Raw genomic sequence first — 15,805 nt, 5'->3', positions numbered from 1 at the left:
GCCCTTAACCTTCAATTGCTCAGCTGTATAAATGAGATTGTTGCGCTGGATAAGATCTGTAAATGTTTTCTACCAGGGTTTGGCACCTGCCAAATGTGAGTAAAACCCAGCCGTGTCTGTTAATACTGTGGAATCACTGAGCAATTTGGCGGGATACTTTTCATAAATTATCTACACTCAAAGTGTATGTAAGCCAAATCCACATCAATTGACTGAAGGACAAAAGTTGTGACGTAGTTAATCTGGCTTTTTTGGCTAGTAGAAGTGAAGAATGGCCGATACCATAAACATTTAGTAGCCGAGTTGTCACACTTTCAGAAATAACCGACTCAGATAGGTTTAAGATGATTTCAGCATATAGATCTGTCACAATGTTAATTACTGCACATAGATTTCAGTCACACCAAAATAAACAAGTATTAATCTTATAGATCAAAAAATAAAACTACAAAGGAAAAAAAATGTTTTGCCTAGCTGGGGGAATTTATGGTAGGAGAAACACTTTTGACAAAATTTATGGTGGGAGAATTCATACAAAACCGATATGATGCTTTTAGTAAATAGATGATATACTTCAGAATTCTGAGACTTACAGGGGTGATTTATTACAGGGCATTAACGCAATCTATCACTTCATTGTTTAACATGCACAATATTTTGTAATTTTATTTTAAAACTGATTTTTTAAAACTCTCCAGACTTCCTGTTTAAGTTTCTTGTACTTAAAGGGTTATAAAGGGCATTCATCACAAAATAGAGAATATGAAACATGATACACATAAGGGAAGTTGCATATAAAACAGAATAGCAAGGATTTATAACCTCAATATCAAATGTTTGCAAAATGTGTACCTATAATTTTTTTAAAAATTTCCCCAAGACCCCCACCAGTTTTTCCCCCTCTTTCTTCATTGTACTTTTTTTCCCAAATAACTGTAAACACAGACAAAAACATGTTATTGGAGATTTAATTATACTATGCTGCAAATGTGAGTCTTCCAACATAAACAATAAAACATATTTTGCACAGTGTCAGTATGACTTGTTTTAAGAAAAACATAAAAAAAAGGAAAACCAATAAAGAACCTACATAAATGTATGTCCATCATGCAAAACCTGATCCACATACACCGGGGCTTTTAAACAAAACACTAATTGATGAGTAAGTCAATCAAGTCACAGTAACTGATACAGATTCCAACAAGGATTCTGCATTTTGACAAGCAACCTGTGGGCAAATCAAAAATGGGTCACTATTATTATTCCAACCACAATGTCAAACTCTGGAGTGAGACAGAGAGAGATTGATTTAACTGAAGACTGGTGAGGTGTCTTCTCACACACACTATTATACTTCAGCTCCATTTTATTTGGACGTCTGTAATGCATCAGTGTGTTTCCTGTCCTCTCTTCAGACCACCCCAGGCCGCACTTTGTTGCTCTTTGAGAGTCCTTTTAGATCTACCCAGTGCCGGCGGCTGCTTTTCTCATCGTCTCCTCGTCCTGTACGGAGAGCTCGGTGAGTTTACGACCCATCCTCTCGTGCAAGTCGAGGTACTTGGCCACGCAGCGATCCAGACACACTGCTTCACCTTTTGACAATTCAGCTTCCTTATAGTGAGGAGGAACACACTTTCTGTGACATGCGTTGGTCATTCTGCAGGAAGAAAACATTTCGATATTTAAGCTCATGTTTTCACAATAATACCTACTAATCTTTTGCTTCTTGAGCTTACAAAATAACACTAAAATTCACATTTTGATTGAACCTGGCTCAAGGGTCTAAAACAAAATAACAAAAAATACTATTACAGTGTAATTTCTTTACAACCCTGGCTTCATCTAATATCTCTGTCACTTTAACGGCAAAGCAAAATAAATGATTATCTAGGACAACAACTATGATGTTATCACTGAGTAAACAATGGTGTCCCAGTAACCAAAACCAAAAGCCTGCTTGGTAACCAAAAAACATGAGTAATATGAAAGTGATCCAATGTCTGATATTACAAAAAAGAAGGACAAAAAAACAACAACATTTGGTTAAAGGCTCTGAGCTTCTGATTAGACTGGACAGTTAACTCACTCTGTGCCAAAGGACTGTAGTAGATTTAGGAATTGTGGAAGCATCTAGATGAATTTATCATCTAGCATCCTATGCCCATGACTTTGTCCACTGATTCTCTGATGTCTACTTTCTGTATAAATTGTATTAGAATTATTGGGAAATAAACAAATCGCAGTTTAGTTAATAGGTAATTCTTATGCACAAATGTTTGGTGGGTTAAAAGTGCAGGACTTAATTATATAATTTATTACAACATATCAAATAGTTTTCTAGTCCATGGTGGTCCAGCTGCAGGATCCCGAGCTCTCACCGCCATGGTCTGGGTTTGACTCCCTGATAAAATGGGCAGGTTGTGTCAAGAAAGGCATCCAGCATAAAACCTGTGCCAAAACTCAAATATGCAAATTGGATGATCCGCTGTGGCGACCGAACAGGGAGCGGCCAAAGTCAGGACAGGAAGTGGCTCAAATAGATTCCTAGCTAAAGTTCAACTGCTGATTACTGTGTAACAATGGAGTCTAATAAAAGTACCAATTCTATATAAATACCTACAATTCTCATGTAAATGCTTCTTGTTAGGGGATTTATTGATACATATTGATATTAAATGTTGTTCTATGCAGGGTTGTACAGACCTCAGAGCTTATACCAAGGCACTCAGAGCACATTGGATGGGGGACACATTGGACGGGGTGCCAACCCATCACAGTCCACAATCACACACACCTATTTATTCACTAGGGTCAATTCCTAGATCTCAATAAGCATCTTTGGACTGGGGGGTAGGGTGCGTCGGCGAGGTCCAGCACATAGAGGAAACCTCCGAAGCACTCAGAGAACATGCAAACATGAACATCTGTGTTGTGAAGCCCAACGTTTACGCCAGTCGTTATGATGAAAAATTACATGGGTTCAGGTATATACATGTGCTTGTTTTGCTTTTCTGCTTGTCTTTAAGATCTTAAAATTAAAATTCCTTAAAATTAGCCACATGTTGTTCATGTAAAAGATTTGTCATTTTTTTCCAATAACATCAATCCGTAGATAAATAAATTCTCCATCATGCACGAGTTAGTATTTTATTAACTTATGTAAAATCTAATGCTCATTTCTTTATAATTGTACTAACATTCCCAAAAAACATTTACACGTAGTAATTTGATTCTTTTATCTATAAAATATCGATACATATAGGGAAATGAACACATTTTAGAATATTGTCTCTCCAACTCAATGAACCTTTTCCTGGTACACCACAGCCTTCACATGCCCTAAAGTAATAAGGAAATGTTTAGTTTATACAATCCCTAGATCTAATTATGAAACCTTGTGGAAGAACATTTTTGGGACATCGAGTGAGTGAGTGAAGGAAGTTAGGAAGGAGTGAGTGAAGGAAGGAAGGAGTGAATGAAGGAGTAAATGAGAGAGACTTAAGCACTTCTGTACGTCGCTCTGGATAAGGACGTCTGCCAAATGCTGTAAATGTAAATGAATGAATGAAGGAAGGAGTGAATGAATGGAGGCAGAGGGGAAGTGAAGTGAATGCGTGGAGGCAAAGGGGAACTGCAGTAAATGAATGGAGGCAGAAGTGGTGTGAATGCATGGATGCAGAGGTGGAGTGAATGCATGGAGGCAGAGGTGAAGTGAATGCATGGAGGCAGAGGCAGAGTGAATGAATGGGGAAGAGGCAGAAATGGAGTGAATGAGTGGAGACAGAGGGGAACTGGAGTGAATGCATGGAGACAGAGGGGAACTGGAGTGAATGCATGGAGGCAGAGGGGAACTGGAGTGAATGCATGGAGGCAGAGGGGAACTGGAGTGAATGCATGGAGGCAGAGGGGAACTGGAGTGAATGCATGGAGGCAGAGGTGGAGTGAATGCATGGAGGCAGAGGTGGAGTGAATGCATGGAGGCAGAGGTGGAGTGAATGCATGGAGGCAGAGGTGGAGTGAATGCATGGAGGCAGAGGTGGAGTGAATGCATGGAGGCAGAGGTGGAGTGAATGCATGGAGGCAGAGGTGGAGTGAATGCATGGAGGCAGAGGTGGAGTGAATGCATGGAGGCAGAGGTGGAGTGAATGCATGGAGGCAGAGGTGGAGTGAATGCATGGAGGCAGAGGTGGAGTGAATGCATGGAGGTAATGGGGAACTGGAGTGAATGAATGGAGACAGCGGGGAACTGGAGTGAATGAATGGAGGCAGAAGTGGAGTGAATGAACTGTCAGAAAACATTGTATTCCCCTTGCCAGTTTATGCGCTACACTAAAACATTCATGTATATTACTGCCTTTTCTAGTATCACGTAGTTTATTAAAGTAAGATGCAATAGCATCGTGGCTGTTATGAGTTAGATATAAATGTCATGTGCTCTAACTGAGCTATTAGCTAGCTAGCATGTTCAAATTATTATATATACACTAATCATTTTAATATCTCAAATTTTACACGACCATGTACCGTTTAGCGCATTAAAGAGAACTAAACTAGAGAATTCATTTTAATGTGTAAACAGAAGGACTTTAATGTAAAGTGTTGTTAGCATGCTAACAGATAAAGCTTACCGGTTGTACATGTCTGCCATCATTTCAACCTCGAGTTCAGCCGCCAGTTGCTGCGCTTTTATCGGGTCCATCTTGGATCTTTAACACGTTTAAACTAGTAAAAGTCAGGAAACCGACAGCAAGCGTTTAACCTTCAGTTAAAGGAGAACAGCACAAGTACACGTGAGATCTGTCGCGTCCTCTGACCAAGTTGAACTGCGCATGCGTTGATTGAGCGCCTGCGCAATACAAAAAAACTCTTTAAAAGTCATTGTATGACTTGCTCTTCTTACACAGTGTAAATAGACACAAGATTCAAGGTTTCGAGGATAGTGAAGGATTTTAGTCGTTCCCCTGGTAAACAAGGGTGATTTGTTGAAGATAATATTTACACTGTGTAGTCAATTGTATGTGGACAAATGACCATCACACCTACAACATATGAGCCTGTTGGACATCCCATTCCAAAGCCATGAAAATATTACACAGTTCAGTAGAGCCACAGCATGTTATTTTCTGGCAAGGCATCCTTAAAGATTTTGGCTGTGGTGATTAGTGCCAATTCAGTCAAAAGGTATTTTCTAAGTCTGAAGATTCAAGTCTGTAGGTCATGTCACTTGGACTTCTTTCTTGTATGATCAAAAGGTTTTACTACTCTTCCAAGCAGCTTCTTCGGTCTAAGGGAAGTTGGCAGGATTGCACAAATTAGTATCCTGTATCCTTAAGTGTAAACAGAGGTGGAGGTCTTAGGCACAACCAGTCTCCTATTTTTCTCATACATTTCTAAGATCAAGACCTCTTCACAGGTCCATAAAGAAAGCCACACCTAAGGATATCCTCACTCTCACATTCTCTGATTGTTATACCCTAATGTCTCTGCTTTCTCTGGGGTCCTTACATCCTAACAACTCTCCCAACGCTCAGGAGGGTTCAGGTAAGGGGGTGTATGAAGGCCACTGAAGTTTTTATACACCAAACTCATCAAACATTGTGTCTTCTTGGACACAGTCATATTAGAACAAATTTGGAAGCATACAATTGTCTAAAATGTCTTTGTATGCTGCATCGTTAACTTAATTCTTCACTAAAACTGAATGAAACATTCCCAGACCCTTATCCTTCATTAGTTTACTTTACTAACTTTACTGTTGGCACTCTGTATTCTAGTATGAAACATTCTCCAGGCATCTTCTGAAGCCAGATTCATCCATTAGACTGACAGATAGTGAAACATGATTTATCACTCCAGAAAACAACCCTTTTCACTGCTCCACAGTCCAGTAACAGTGTCTGTTACCCCACTCCAGCTGATGCTTGGCTTTATGCATGGTGAGCTAGTGAAGGATTGTCTGCAGCTGTTCAGTAATGGAAACCCATTTCATTAAGCTCCTGATGTACAGTTCTTGTGCTGATGTTGCTTCCAGAGGCAGTGTGTAATGCAACAGGGGATAACAAATGTTTATACCTGCTCTGTGAGGTTGCATGTTCTAGCACATCTTTGTTCAGTCGTTGCTTCTATTTTACAATAATAGTATTTATTGTTGACTGGGGCATCTATAGCAGGAAAGAAATTTCATAAACTCACTTGTGACAAAGGTGGCATCTTAATACAGAAGTTACTAGCTCTTCAGTAAGACCTATTCTAGTGCCAATTTCTATCTATGGAAATGCCTGGTTATATTCTTGATATCGTGTACTTGTTAGCACATACATATGGACATTTGGTGTATACCTTGATACCTTGTATACCTTGTTGTTCATTTAATGTGGTACTGTTGAATTGTAATACTCGGTAACACTTTTGTACGTTTATAATTTGTACTAATAAACAAAAATATATTCTTCTAAAAACCCATGGTGTGTCATATGCTTATTTGACAAACCTTACAGTAATCTTACGGTATTTAATAAGGTACTTTTTTTTTGAGTGGGACATAGGGAGGAAACCAGAAATTATAGACAGTCAAACAAACTTAAGACTGATCCCATGGTGATGTAAAGAAACCCACTGCAATATTCTAAAGATAATGATTTCTCGTTCAACATTTATGACAGAAATATTGTTTCCACAAACTATATGCTTTACTTAATGACCAAACCAAGAGACAAACAAAATTAATATACAGTTACTGGTGTTTTGTCTAGTGCAGAAACAAAAAATAATTTATCTGAATAAATTAAGCTTTTACATATATACACATCATTAATCAACAATAATAAATTATATCCAGAATAAACAAAAATGTACTAGTGCTAAATTTTTCTTAAACTAAACTGATCTTTTTGGAAAAATATTCTGGTGCTTACAAAGTGAAAGTTAAATTCAATTTGATTCCTCTCCAGTGACATCAACATCTTCTTCTTCCTCATCCCGCAACTCATCCCCTTCTTCCTGAATAATGTTGCACACAGTACCAACTACACTGCACAGCTGGGGAGAAGAGTCAGAGATGTCATCCACAATAAGCTCCTCTTCAGCACTGCCGTAGTCCTCTGCCGACTCAGTGTTCAGATCTGGCAGAAATGCTGCTGATGAGCCTAAGGGATCGACTGAGAAGCTGCTGAGATCAGGTCCTTCTTCACGTGGAATAGAGGATGCTTCAGTGTTTAGCATTTCTGAAGTCATGTCATGTGTAGCTGTTAAAAAATACAATTTAAATTAATAGACAAACCTTTTACTGTATAACTTGTATTAATAGATAGTTAGATAGATCTTATAAGCCATACGCTGAAAGTCAGACAGGGCAACTATGCATATAAGAAATTTTGTGAAGAAATCTAATGGTTCTGTGTCAAAATGTATTAAACCTATATTTAATGTTAGGCAAATAATATGATCCATTAGCTAATAGTCTGTTCATTAACATTCCGGAAACATTTTTCAATTAGGTTTCAGGTTGGGTTAAATACACATATGTAGTTCATTCCTAATAGAAAATCTAAAGTTTGAGTATTAACTCAGACTGACTATTAGAAACAGCTGGCACTATAGAGTCCTTATGAAAATCCTGAATAAAAATCTTTTCACAGAAACCATTTGATTATTAAAACACCTGTATATGTGTAGTATCCACCATTAAATCGCTGTGTATTTTGTTAATATATAAGTGATATGTTAGATAGCATGTGTTAAAAAATCAGAACTGATCATTCAACAGTGCTGTTATGTTAAACACTGACCATAGCTCCAGGTTGAATAATGCTAGAGCTGTGGTCAGAATCAGAAACTATCATTTGCATACACCACGATCTATCCGTATACCATGATAGTTTAATACACTACAGCTCTCAACTGGCTACACCCTGATAGCCTATTATAACTCTGATGAGGAAGAGGCAATTGAACATTCACATTATCTTAAAAACAAGAATCTAAAGTTACCTTCATCCGATGACATGACTTCAGTCCTTAAAACCTGCTGTCCATTTAATTCTTCCTCAATAGCAAGAACTTGTCCATCGTTAAGCCTCATAGTAGAGATTTGACTTTCCTCTTCATCGGTATCACGAATGCTTCCCGATGTAGCAAACACTTCATCTCCATGACCTATAGCCAGCTGTACCCTTTCATCCAATACATCGACCTCAATGTCACTTAATTTAGCTTCACTGTCCTTCATTCTACTGACTTCTACATGTTCTGCTTTCCTTATTGTAGTCTCCTCTTTTTCTCCTTCTTGTCCTTCCAGATTACCTGTTCGAGTGCACCCAGTCAATTTAGGATGTAACTCTTTAGTCTTTTCATCTGTTGGCTTGTAAGAAACTGCTAATTCAGAAAGACTTTCTGTAATCTGTTCATCAATTTTTGGTTTCTCCATCATGGTTTCAGGTCTAATTTGATGAAGTAATGTTGTTGTTGATTCAAGCTGCAAGTGATTTTCCGTATCAAAATTATTGTTAAAATCTCTTACTGTTGGAATTGGATACAAACGAGAAGCAGCATTCACCTCAACAGCCTCATGAATGGATAAACCAGTATTCAAATTAATCTCAGCTTCTCTTACAGGGTTCCTATTCACAAAACATCCATTTACATTTTTGGACCCACTTTCAACTTGTTCACTGACAGCTTTGTTTTTCGGATCCACTTTAGATTTGTCTAAAACTTCATCGGATTTATCAGTCCTTGGTACACATTTCTCTCTCCCACTCTCTTCAATTGTATCTTTAATTTTCCATTTATTGCTGTCCAGCATTAACTCAGCACTCATATGATCAGATTCTGGAGGTTCTCTGATCTTCTTACAGATGACACTTGGAGGTAAACTAGTCCTGATTTTTCTATCAAATGTCTGAAAATATGATCTTCGTTGATGATTAATAGGTAGAAAATGTTTAGTGACAGTGGTGTCTAGACGGAAAACAGTCTGATGGAAAATCTTATCACAAAAACTTGCCTTCTTAGCGAGACTAGCGAGCCTTTGGGGCTGTTTGTCTCCTTCTCTGTTCAGGTTCACATCTGGTGAAACTTTCTCAGGCTCTATGAAGGGATTTTTCATTTCTGGTTCATTGTTCTTTTCACATTCATTGATTAAATCCTTGACACTGTCCTTAAATCCCTGTCTTGCCACACACTCATTTCTCATTTGTGTTAACTGTGAGTCATGCTGGCTGCAAGAAGACGAATCATTAAGGACTGGAGGTGAACTGTTAAGTTCACTTATTTTGCTTAAGTCTTCCATCTGGGCTTTAGTGCATTTTCTTTTTTGAATGGACATCCCAAGTCCACGTTTCAAAGAGGTAGGCTGTTTTGTATCCCAAACATCTTTTTGGCATGCCTCTTGACCTTTACACTTGAAAAGTGAACTTACCACTCCATGTGTCATGTTTGCCTGAGATTTTTGATCTATTGACACAGTGTTTCTTGTCTTGGCAGCATTCGGCCAATCAATTTTCTCAGAAATTACAGGGTTGCTAATGTCTTTTTTGTTCTCAATTCGCCTTATATTCTTTATTTTAGCACTGCAGGGATCTACTACCTTCCCTGCTTGTGTACAAACTTCATTTGGGTAACCAGCCACTTTTGCTTTTTTTCTAGTAGGCTCATTATCAGATTCAACATTATGCATTGCTGTAGAGATGCCTCTGTCTACTGATTCATTCGTCTGTCTGTCCGGTGTTATGTCTTCTGTTCCCTTTCGCAAGTTATTCTTAAGATCTGCCATTTTTGTCTTTTTTTCTTCTGGATTACTCTCAATGGCAACTCCATTGTGGTCTCTGTATGATTTTAAAGGGCATAAGTTCTTTCCTACCCCCGAGGAGTGTATTTCATTTACATTTTGAGGAGTACATGATGAATTCTGCTGGTTAGTATTTCCAGGAGGTGCCTGTGGCTGAACTGAAGATGACATGCATCTTAATGTTGGCTGGAGGTTGATATGTGATGCAGAAAGACATGAAGAAAATTCCAGAGGTCTTATAAGATTTTGGGTAGAAATACCAGTTGTTTCGCCTGCTTCTGATGCAAGAGGTGAAAGACATCTTGGGAGCCTCATCTCGCTGAAATCCGCCCAATTATCAGAATTTGGGGCTTGATCAACATCTGATGATTGCCAGAGTGAAACCTGATCTGTTATATGAATCTGCTCTGGACACTGTCCTTCTATTGGTATGGAATGATCTAGTGCGGCATTACATATAGCTGTTCTTGAGATTTGAGTTTGTATATCACAGTCTTCATTGGTACCTCTAAAAGTCTGCTTCCTTGACCATGCATAAGTATCTGACTTCATTTCAACTACGTTTTGATGCTCAAGACCTTCGTTACCAAAAATAAGTTTAGGTGTCACAATATCTGTCATGGTGCATGGTTTTGTAAATGATGAATCAATATTTTTCTTTTCTGGCATGCATGGAGAGGTATTGGACAACAATGTTTGGTTCTTTAGAGTCCATTTTCTGCAAACAGACAGGTCCTCAGACCCTACAATAGAAAGCATAGTTATATTGAGCATTAAAAGAGCAGAACGTTACTGATGAGTAGGTTGTGCATCCGAATGAATGTACACTATTAGGCCAAAATTAAGTGGACACCTGTCCATCACACCGATACATGGGTCAACCTCCTAAACAGTAGCACACAACTGTCCTGAATGCTACACCATGGAGATTTCCTCTCACTGGAACTTAACCCAAACAGTTGAGTGTCCTGCACAGAGCCCTGACCTCAACCCCACAGAACACCGCTGAGATGAACTGGAAGTATTCCAACAGAACCACAGGCTTCCTTACCCAACATCTTTATCTGATCTCACTAATACTCTATTAGTTGGATGATCACAAATCCCCAGTCATGCACCAAAATCTAGTGGAAAGCCTTTCTAGAAGATTGAAGCTTAATATAACAACAAAGGGAGAATAAAACTGGAATGGCCTTTTCAACCAGCACATACAGGTGTGATGGTCAGCTGTACACAAAACAATCCATACAGTGTAAGTGTATAGACACAGAAGTGTAACTCCGGATTTTTTTTTTTTTTTTTTTTTTTTGTGTTCGCTAACTGGTCAATTTATTAGACACTTGTACCATGTTGGGATCCTTTATAATTGTACTAGTAGAGGCCAGATACAGATATCTTAAATCCATATTTATCGCTACACCTTTCTTGTGTTTTTCTCATAAAACTCAAAGTTCAAAGATCTCAAAGTTCAATCAAACAGCAGAATCAGTGATAATTTCATCACATTAAAACAGTCAGATGGTCGACCATAATGTCAGGGGTGATTTTATTTTGACTTTCAAAGCATGTTAAGTTTTTGTACCTGCTTCTCTTTGTTCAGAAGTCCCTGATGTTGTCCTAGATCCCACAGCTTCTAGATTATGGCCAAGCAAACAAGGATATGAAGCTGGTGAATTAGCTACAGCTGCATATTTCTCCAGTTTTTGATCCAGGTGTGCAGGCATGCTGCTGTTTCCTTCCATTGTGATTGAGGGCAAGATGTTTAATCCCACTGTGATCATATCTAACAGCTTTCCGATATGTTCGTCTGACTCTTGGGGCTGTGACACATCCACTGAGAGAGGTGGCATTTGTGAAGTGGAGGAGAATGGAGAGGGATCGCGGGCAATGGGACAAAAGGTCTCTGAAGGGGGCCTGATTGGTGTAGAAGGAAGAGGAGTGGTCATCTCTAAGGGAGGTGTGAGCGTAACAGTTTCAAGATTCTGACAAGTCACTAATGGAGAAGGGCTCAGCTGTTCTTCTGCGGAGGTCTTATGATCGTAACCAGAGAGAAACAATACAGAAGCAAAAAGATATAAAATATATGACAGGGGAGAGCCACTGAATATTAAAGTGAAAAAGATTATGTTGCATCAGAATCAACATGAAGTTGTCTGAGAGTAACCTATAGACAATTTATTTACTGAATCTGATCTCCACTATAACGAACCGTTACCTTTGCAAGACTGTGCGTCATTGGTGGGTCATCAGAGGATCCACAAGTTTTTGATCCATCACCTGTATTCTCTTCTTGGATGCTAACAATCTCCCACAATGCCCCACTCTTCTGCCTTTTCAGTTTAATCTTCAATGAGATATGTGCATCTTCCTGCTGTACAAACACAGAGTTTAAACAGGTTTTTTTTTCCATCTTATTTCATATTTCTTTCACCAAAATTCCAACTAGATATTTTTAATATTGCCAAACATAACATCATCTCATCTTAGATTATCTTTTGTCAAGTTACTCACCTTCTTTGAATATTTTGCTCTCTTCTTTTCCTTTTGAGTTTGATGACGTTTGGCATGCACTCTAACCAATGCTTCAGTGCTTTTTGGCGAAGAGTGAGCAACAATCTCATCAATCCAGGCAAGACCAGTGTCTGGAGAAATGCTGTTATATTCGCTAGCAACGTCAGTTAATTCATCAGACAGGTCTATCGACAGCTCTGACTCTGATGCAACACAATTGTCTACGAAGTGAGTTTCAGTGCTGTCTGTCTGAGTTCCTGAATGAGTAAAGTTTGGTTTCTTGAACAGACTCTGTACGCTGGCATCTTTCTTTCTCCCTTCTGTCTCTTCTGTCTGCAGGCCAAGTTCCCTCCAACTTGCAGTTTTATTTTGGTGCCTGTTCACCTGCTTTTCCTTCCCTTCCATAATGTTACCGAAGCCCAGCCTGCAGGCAACGTCAATCACTTCTTGCTGTTCATCCAAGCTCTCTCCCTCCATCTCCCCTGAGTACATGAACCCAACCAACTTAATCAGGGCATGAGCTCTTATTGCCTCCAGCTCTACTAGTCTACTCTGGCCCACTGGAAGTAAAGGAACATTGGCAAAGGCTCTATAAAATACTGGACTGAGGGCAGACAACATACAGCTATGTGCAGGAATAGATACACCTATGAAAGTAAAAGAAATACTTATTATTTTAATACTGTAAATATTTGTTAATACAGTAATAGAAATGGCTAAAAACAGTATTTTTAAATCAATAAACTTCAATAAACAATTTAAATCATTATGTTTAGCAATATGTGCAGAATGATAAATTTAATAGTTTTTATTATTTAAAACATGGTGCTTTAGTATAAAAGGATCATTCCATATATAGATAGGGTTGTTGGGGCATGTCTCAGATTTTGTTCATTATTTTTTGGATCTGTTGCCTGTGACCTAAAACCAAAGCATTTTGAATGCATTTTAACATTTTTATTCCTTTTCTACTGCCATGAAAAATACAATATTTTCAAATTTAAATATCTGATCTCAAAAAATCATGATTAGTTTCCATGAATAGGATTTTTATTATTTCAAACATATTATTGCCGGCCACATAATATTTGGCAAACATAAAGCCAAACGTTTTTTATTTGTCTAAAAGCTCAGAAATAACTGCAGAGGGCACTTAAGTGCACTTAAGTGATTATGTTAGCGTTCAAGGATCTGTAAAATGGTAGAAATACCATTTGTTTGTGCAGGTCCACCTTGATGATGAACTGCTGATACATTATTTTGTGGTAATGAAATGAATGCAATCAGTTAAACAGCAATAGACTGATTTTTCTAAGATCCTGTGAAAAGCTGACTGCTTTATACTTTGGGTTTTATAAACAAACTTAACCTGTATTTAATTCCTTAATTTCTCCTATTAAACTTCTCATCCCTCTCACCCTCAGTCTGCAGAATTACATCACAGTGAAGGCTGCATTGCTGCTGTTTCTGCAGCTCACTAAGGAGACGCAGAGCAAAGCCAGGCTGCTTGTACCTCCACATCCTAGGAACCACACACACAAAAACAAGACAAATGGATGTTAAAACTTGCATAACCGGGCCTGTCATGTTTAATTACACCAGTGATTAATCTGAGCCAAAGGATTCACATGTGTGTGTTGCTACTACAAGGTTATATAAACATTCTTTCCAGGAGTGTATCTATGAACCTGTTGTCATAAAGTTAAAATGAAGACTTTTTGTTTCACAACAACGTCAGAAGTCTTTCTATTCGACTGTGATGGCAATCGCTGCAAAAAAAACCCACCTTGATATCTTCACAAAGCTAAACTGATCATCATACGTCAAAACACAAGAAACTCGAACCAACAGCAGAAATGCATGACATTTGTGTAAAATTACAAGTTTGTGTAAAATTAATCAAATTCTAAATGAAATTCATGTGTCTTATTGTAACAATTCAAAAAAATCAAGGCTCAAATCAAAGCCAGAATTAATTGTTTTATTAATTAATTGCTTGATTACTAAATTAAAGTTTTATACAGAAAAGTTGGCTACAGCTGGATTCATAGATAAAATTCTTGATTGTTCATTGAATAAATAGATATTCAGTCTGACTTACTACATAACATTCTGTTTATCATGTTTGTGCATGGTGCAGTCACAGGGTTTGATTTACCTGATAACAACGAGAGATAGAAAACGTTAGGGTTTTTTTTGGACTACTAGTGACTATTTAAAAAATATAAACAATTCGGTGGTGATTCGATGATATTACCCTCTATTTCTTTCGTTTGTTGTGTCGTTTAGGATGTGAAGAAACGAGCTCTAAAAACGCGCTGACGTCATCTGCGCCTTTGTTGGCTACGTGAGAAATAGCGCACTAACGTACTGCATAGGACGCGTCGCACTGCGCCGCCTATAGTAATTAGTCAGCGTACTCGCTTACTACATAGTGCGCGTCTTATTCCGCCGTTTATAGTAAAGACAATGCGTGCTAGGTTCCTACATAGTGGGCTTCACTCTACTGAAACCATTTAAATGCCATTAAATTACTAGACAGTTTGTTTATGACTCCCCTTTAAATCATTCTAGGTTATATACTTTATATTTATTTCTAGTAATATATTAAATATGTAATAAAGGATTATGTCCTCCTTCTGGCATCTAGCAGAGACTCCCTTATCCAGTGACTTACAATTTTTTTATTTCATTTCATACAACTGAGGGTTAAGGGCCTTGGTCAGGGACCCAGCAATGGGATTCAAACCCATGACCTTCTGGCCAGTAGTCCAAACCTTAACCAATAGGCTACCACGTCCCACAATCACATACAAGCTATAAACTGAAAAGATTTAGGTCTAAATAGATTGCTGAAAGTCATTTTCCTCTTCTTCTATATGCTGAGATGAACGATTCCTACATGGATCTAGAGATTACCTGTCAGTATTTGCAGTCGCCCCCCCCCTCCCCCCCCTTTAAAACAGGGTGTTTCATGAAGAGAGCTCTGGTTAGAGTGATGAGTAACTACAACCACTGTTTACAAGCAGAAGTAATCTAGCAGAAATTTTGCATACACACAGTGCATATTGCTTATCAAATATATTTTATATAAGACATTTCCTATCCAAAGGACACTAGATGATGTTCCCAGATTGAACATATTTGATCAAGATACTTAAACATCTCACAGCTGTGTGCTCTGAGCTAGGACACTAAGAAAAATATCACTTTTGTAAGAAGAAAGCTTTTTGTCACTTGTTCACCAAGGTCTTTGTATCAAATTTCATTTGACTCAAAAGAGAAGAGTCATTTAGTCTAGCACATTTAAATTGGGGCATGAAAGCCTTTATCATCACATACACATTAGACCACAGTGAAATAATATCCTAAGTGAGGAGGTGGGACAGAGCACAGGAGCAGCTATGATACCCATAGCATTAAACAGTTGATCCACTTAGTATTGAAAGATCCAGAAATCACACTTTAATTTCCCTAAAATTTTAAAAACCTCATGCATTTATCAGG

At 38.2% G+C, this 15,805-nt stretch overlaps 2 protein-coding genes across 5 annotated transcripts; both read right to left on the bottom strand.

The window, feature by feature from the left end:
* Positions 1-954: 954 nt before the first annotated feature.
* timm10 (translocase of inner mitochondrial membrane 10 homolog (yeast)) lies at positions 955-4,843 on the bottom strand. The gene is made up of 2 exons (XM_027145801.2): positions 4,629-4,843; positions 955-1,657 (listed from the first exon to the last, which is right to left on the bottom strand). Exons 1-2 carry the CDS (start codon positions 4,697-4,699, stop codon positions 1,462-1,464), a joined length of 267 nt encoding a protein of 88 aa, XP_027001602.2. The 5' UTR covers positions 4,700-4,843; the 3' UTR covers positions 955-1,461.
* A 1,687-nt stretch (positions 4,844-6,530) lies between these two features.
* Positions 6,531-14,675, bottom strand: LOC113642371. Of its 4 annotated transcripts, XM_047812620.1 has the most exons (8): positions 14,556-14,648; positions 14,400-14,456; positions 13,717-13,820; positions 12,299-12,945; positions 12,003-12,158; positions 11,370-11,817; positions 7,990-10,530; positions 6,532-7,244 (listed from the first exon to the last, which is right to left on the bottom strand). In XM_047812620.1, exons 3-8 carry the CDS (start codon positions 13,817-13,819, stop codon positions 6,931-6,933), a joined length of 4,209 nt encoding a protein of 1,402 aa, XP_047668576.1. In that variant the 5' UTR covers position 13,820; positions 14,400-14,456; positions 14,556-14,648; the 3' UTR covers positions 6,532-6,930. The 4 variants fall into 4 exon arrangements, with proteins under 4 accessions (XP_047668577.1, XP_047668576.1, XP_047668575.1 ...); XM_047812621.1 differs by lacking the exon at positions 14,400-14,456 and having other exon boundaries at positions 6,531-7,244; positions 12,003-12,155; positions 14,457-14,645; XM_047812619.1 differs by lacking the exon at positions 14,400-14,456 and having other exon boundaries at positions 14,556-14,675.
* Between the last annotated feature and the right edge of the window lie 1,130 nt (positions 14,676-15,805).

The sequence above is a fragment of the Tachysurus fulvidraco genome, chromosome 4 (assembly GCF_022655615.1).
Source record: "Tachysurus fulvidraco isolate hzauxx_2018 chromosome 4, HZAU_PFXX_2.0, whole genome shotgun sequence".
Taxonomy (NCBI): Eukaryota; Metazoa; Chordata; class Actinopteri; order Siluriformes; family Bagridae; genus Tachysurus; species Tachysurus fulvidraco.
The sequence above is the reverse complement of the archived record's forward strand: the minus strand, read 5'-3'. Positions and strand labels throughout refer to the sequence as shown.

Excerpts from the sequence above, each read along its gene's own strand:
- timm10 (XM_027145801.2), bottom strand. The coding sequence starts at position 4,699 with ATGGACCCGATAAAAGCGCAGCAACTGGCGGCTGAACTCGAGGTTGAA. Across the intron at positions 1,658-4,628 it reads ATGGCAGACATGTACAACCG|AATGACCAACGCATGTCACA; the intron begins GTAAGCTTTATC and ends TTCTTCCTGCAG.
- LOC113642371 (XM_047812619.1), bottom strand. The coding sequence starts at position 13,819 with ATGTGGAGGTACAAGCAGCCTGGCTTTGCTCTGCGTCTCCTTAGTGAG. Across the intron at positions 12,946-13,716 it reads TGTAATTCTGCAGACTGAGG|GTGTATCTATTCCTGCACAT; the intron begins GTGAGAGGGATG and ends TTACTTTCATAG. Across the intron at positions 12,159-12,298 it reads GAGCAAAATATTCAAAGAAG|CAGGAAGATGCACATATCTC; the intron begins GTGAGTAACTTG and ends GTGTTTGTACAG.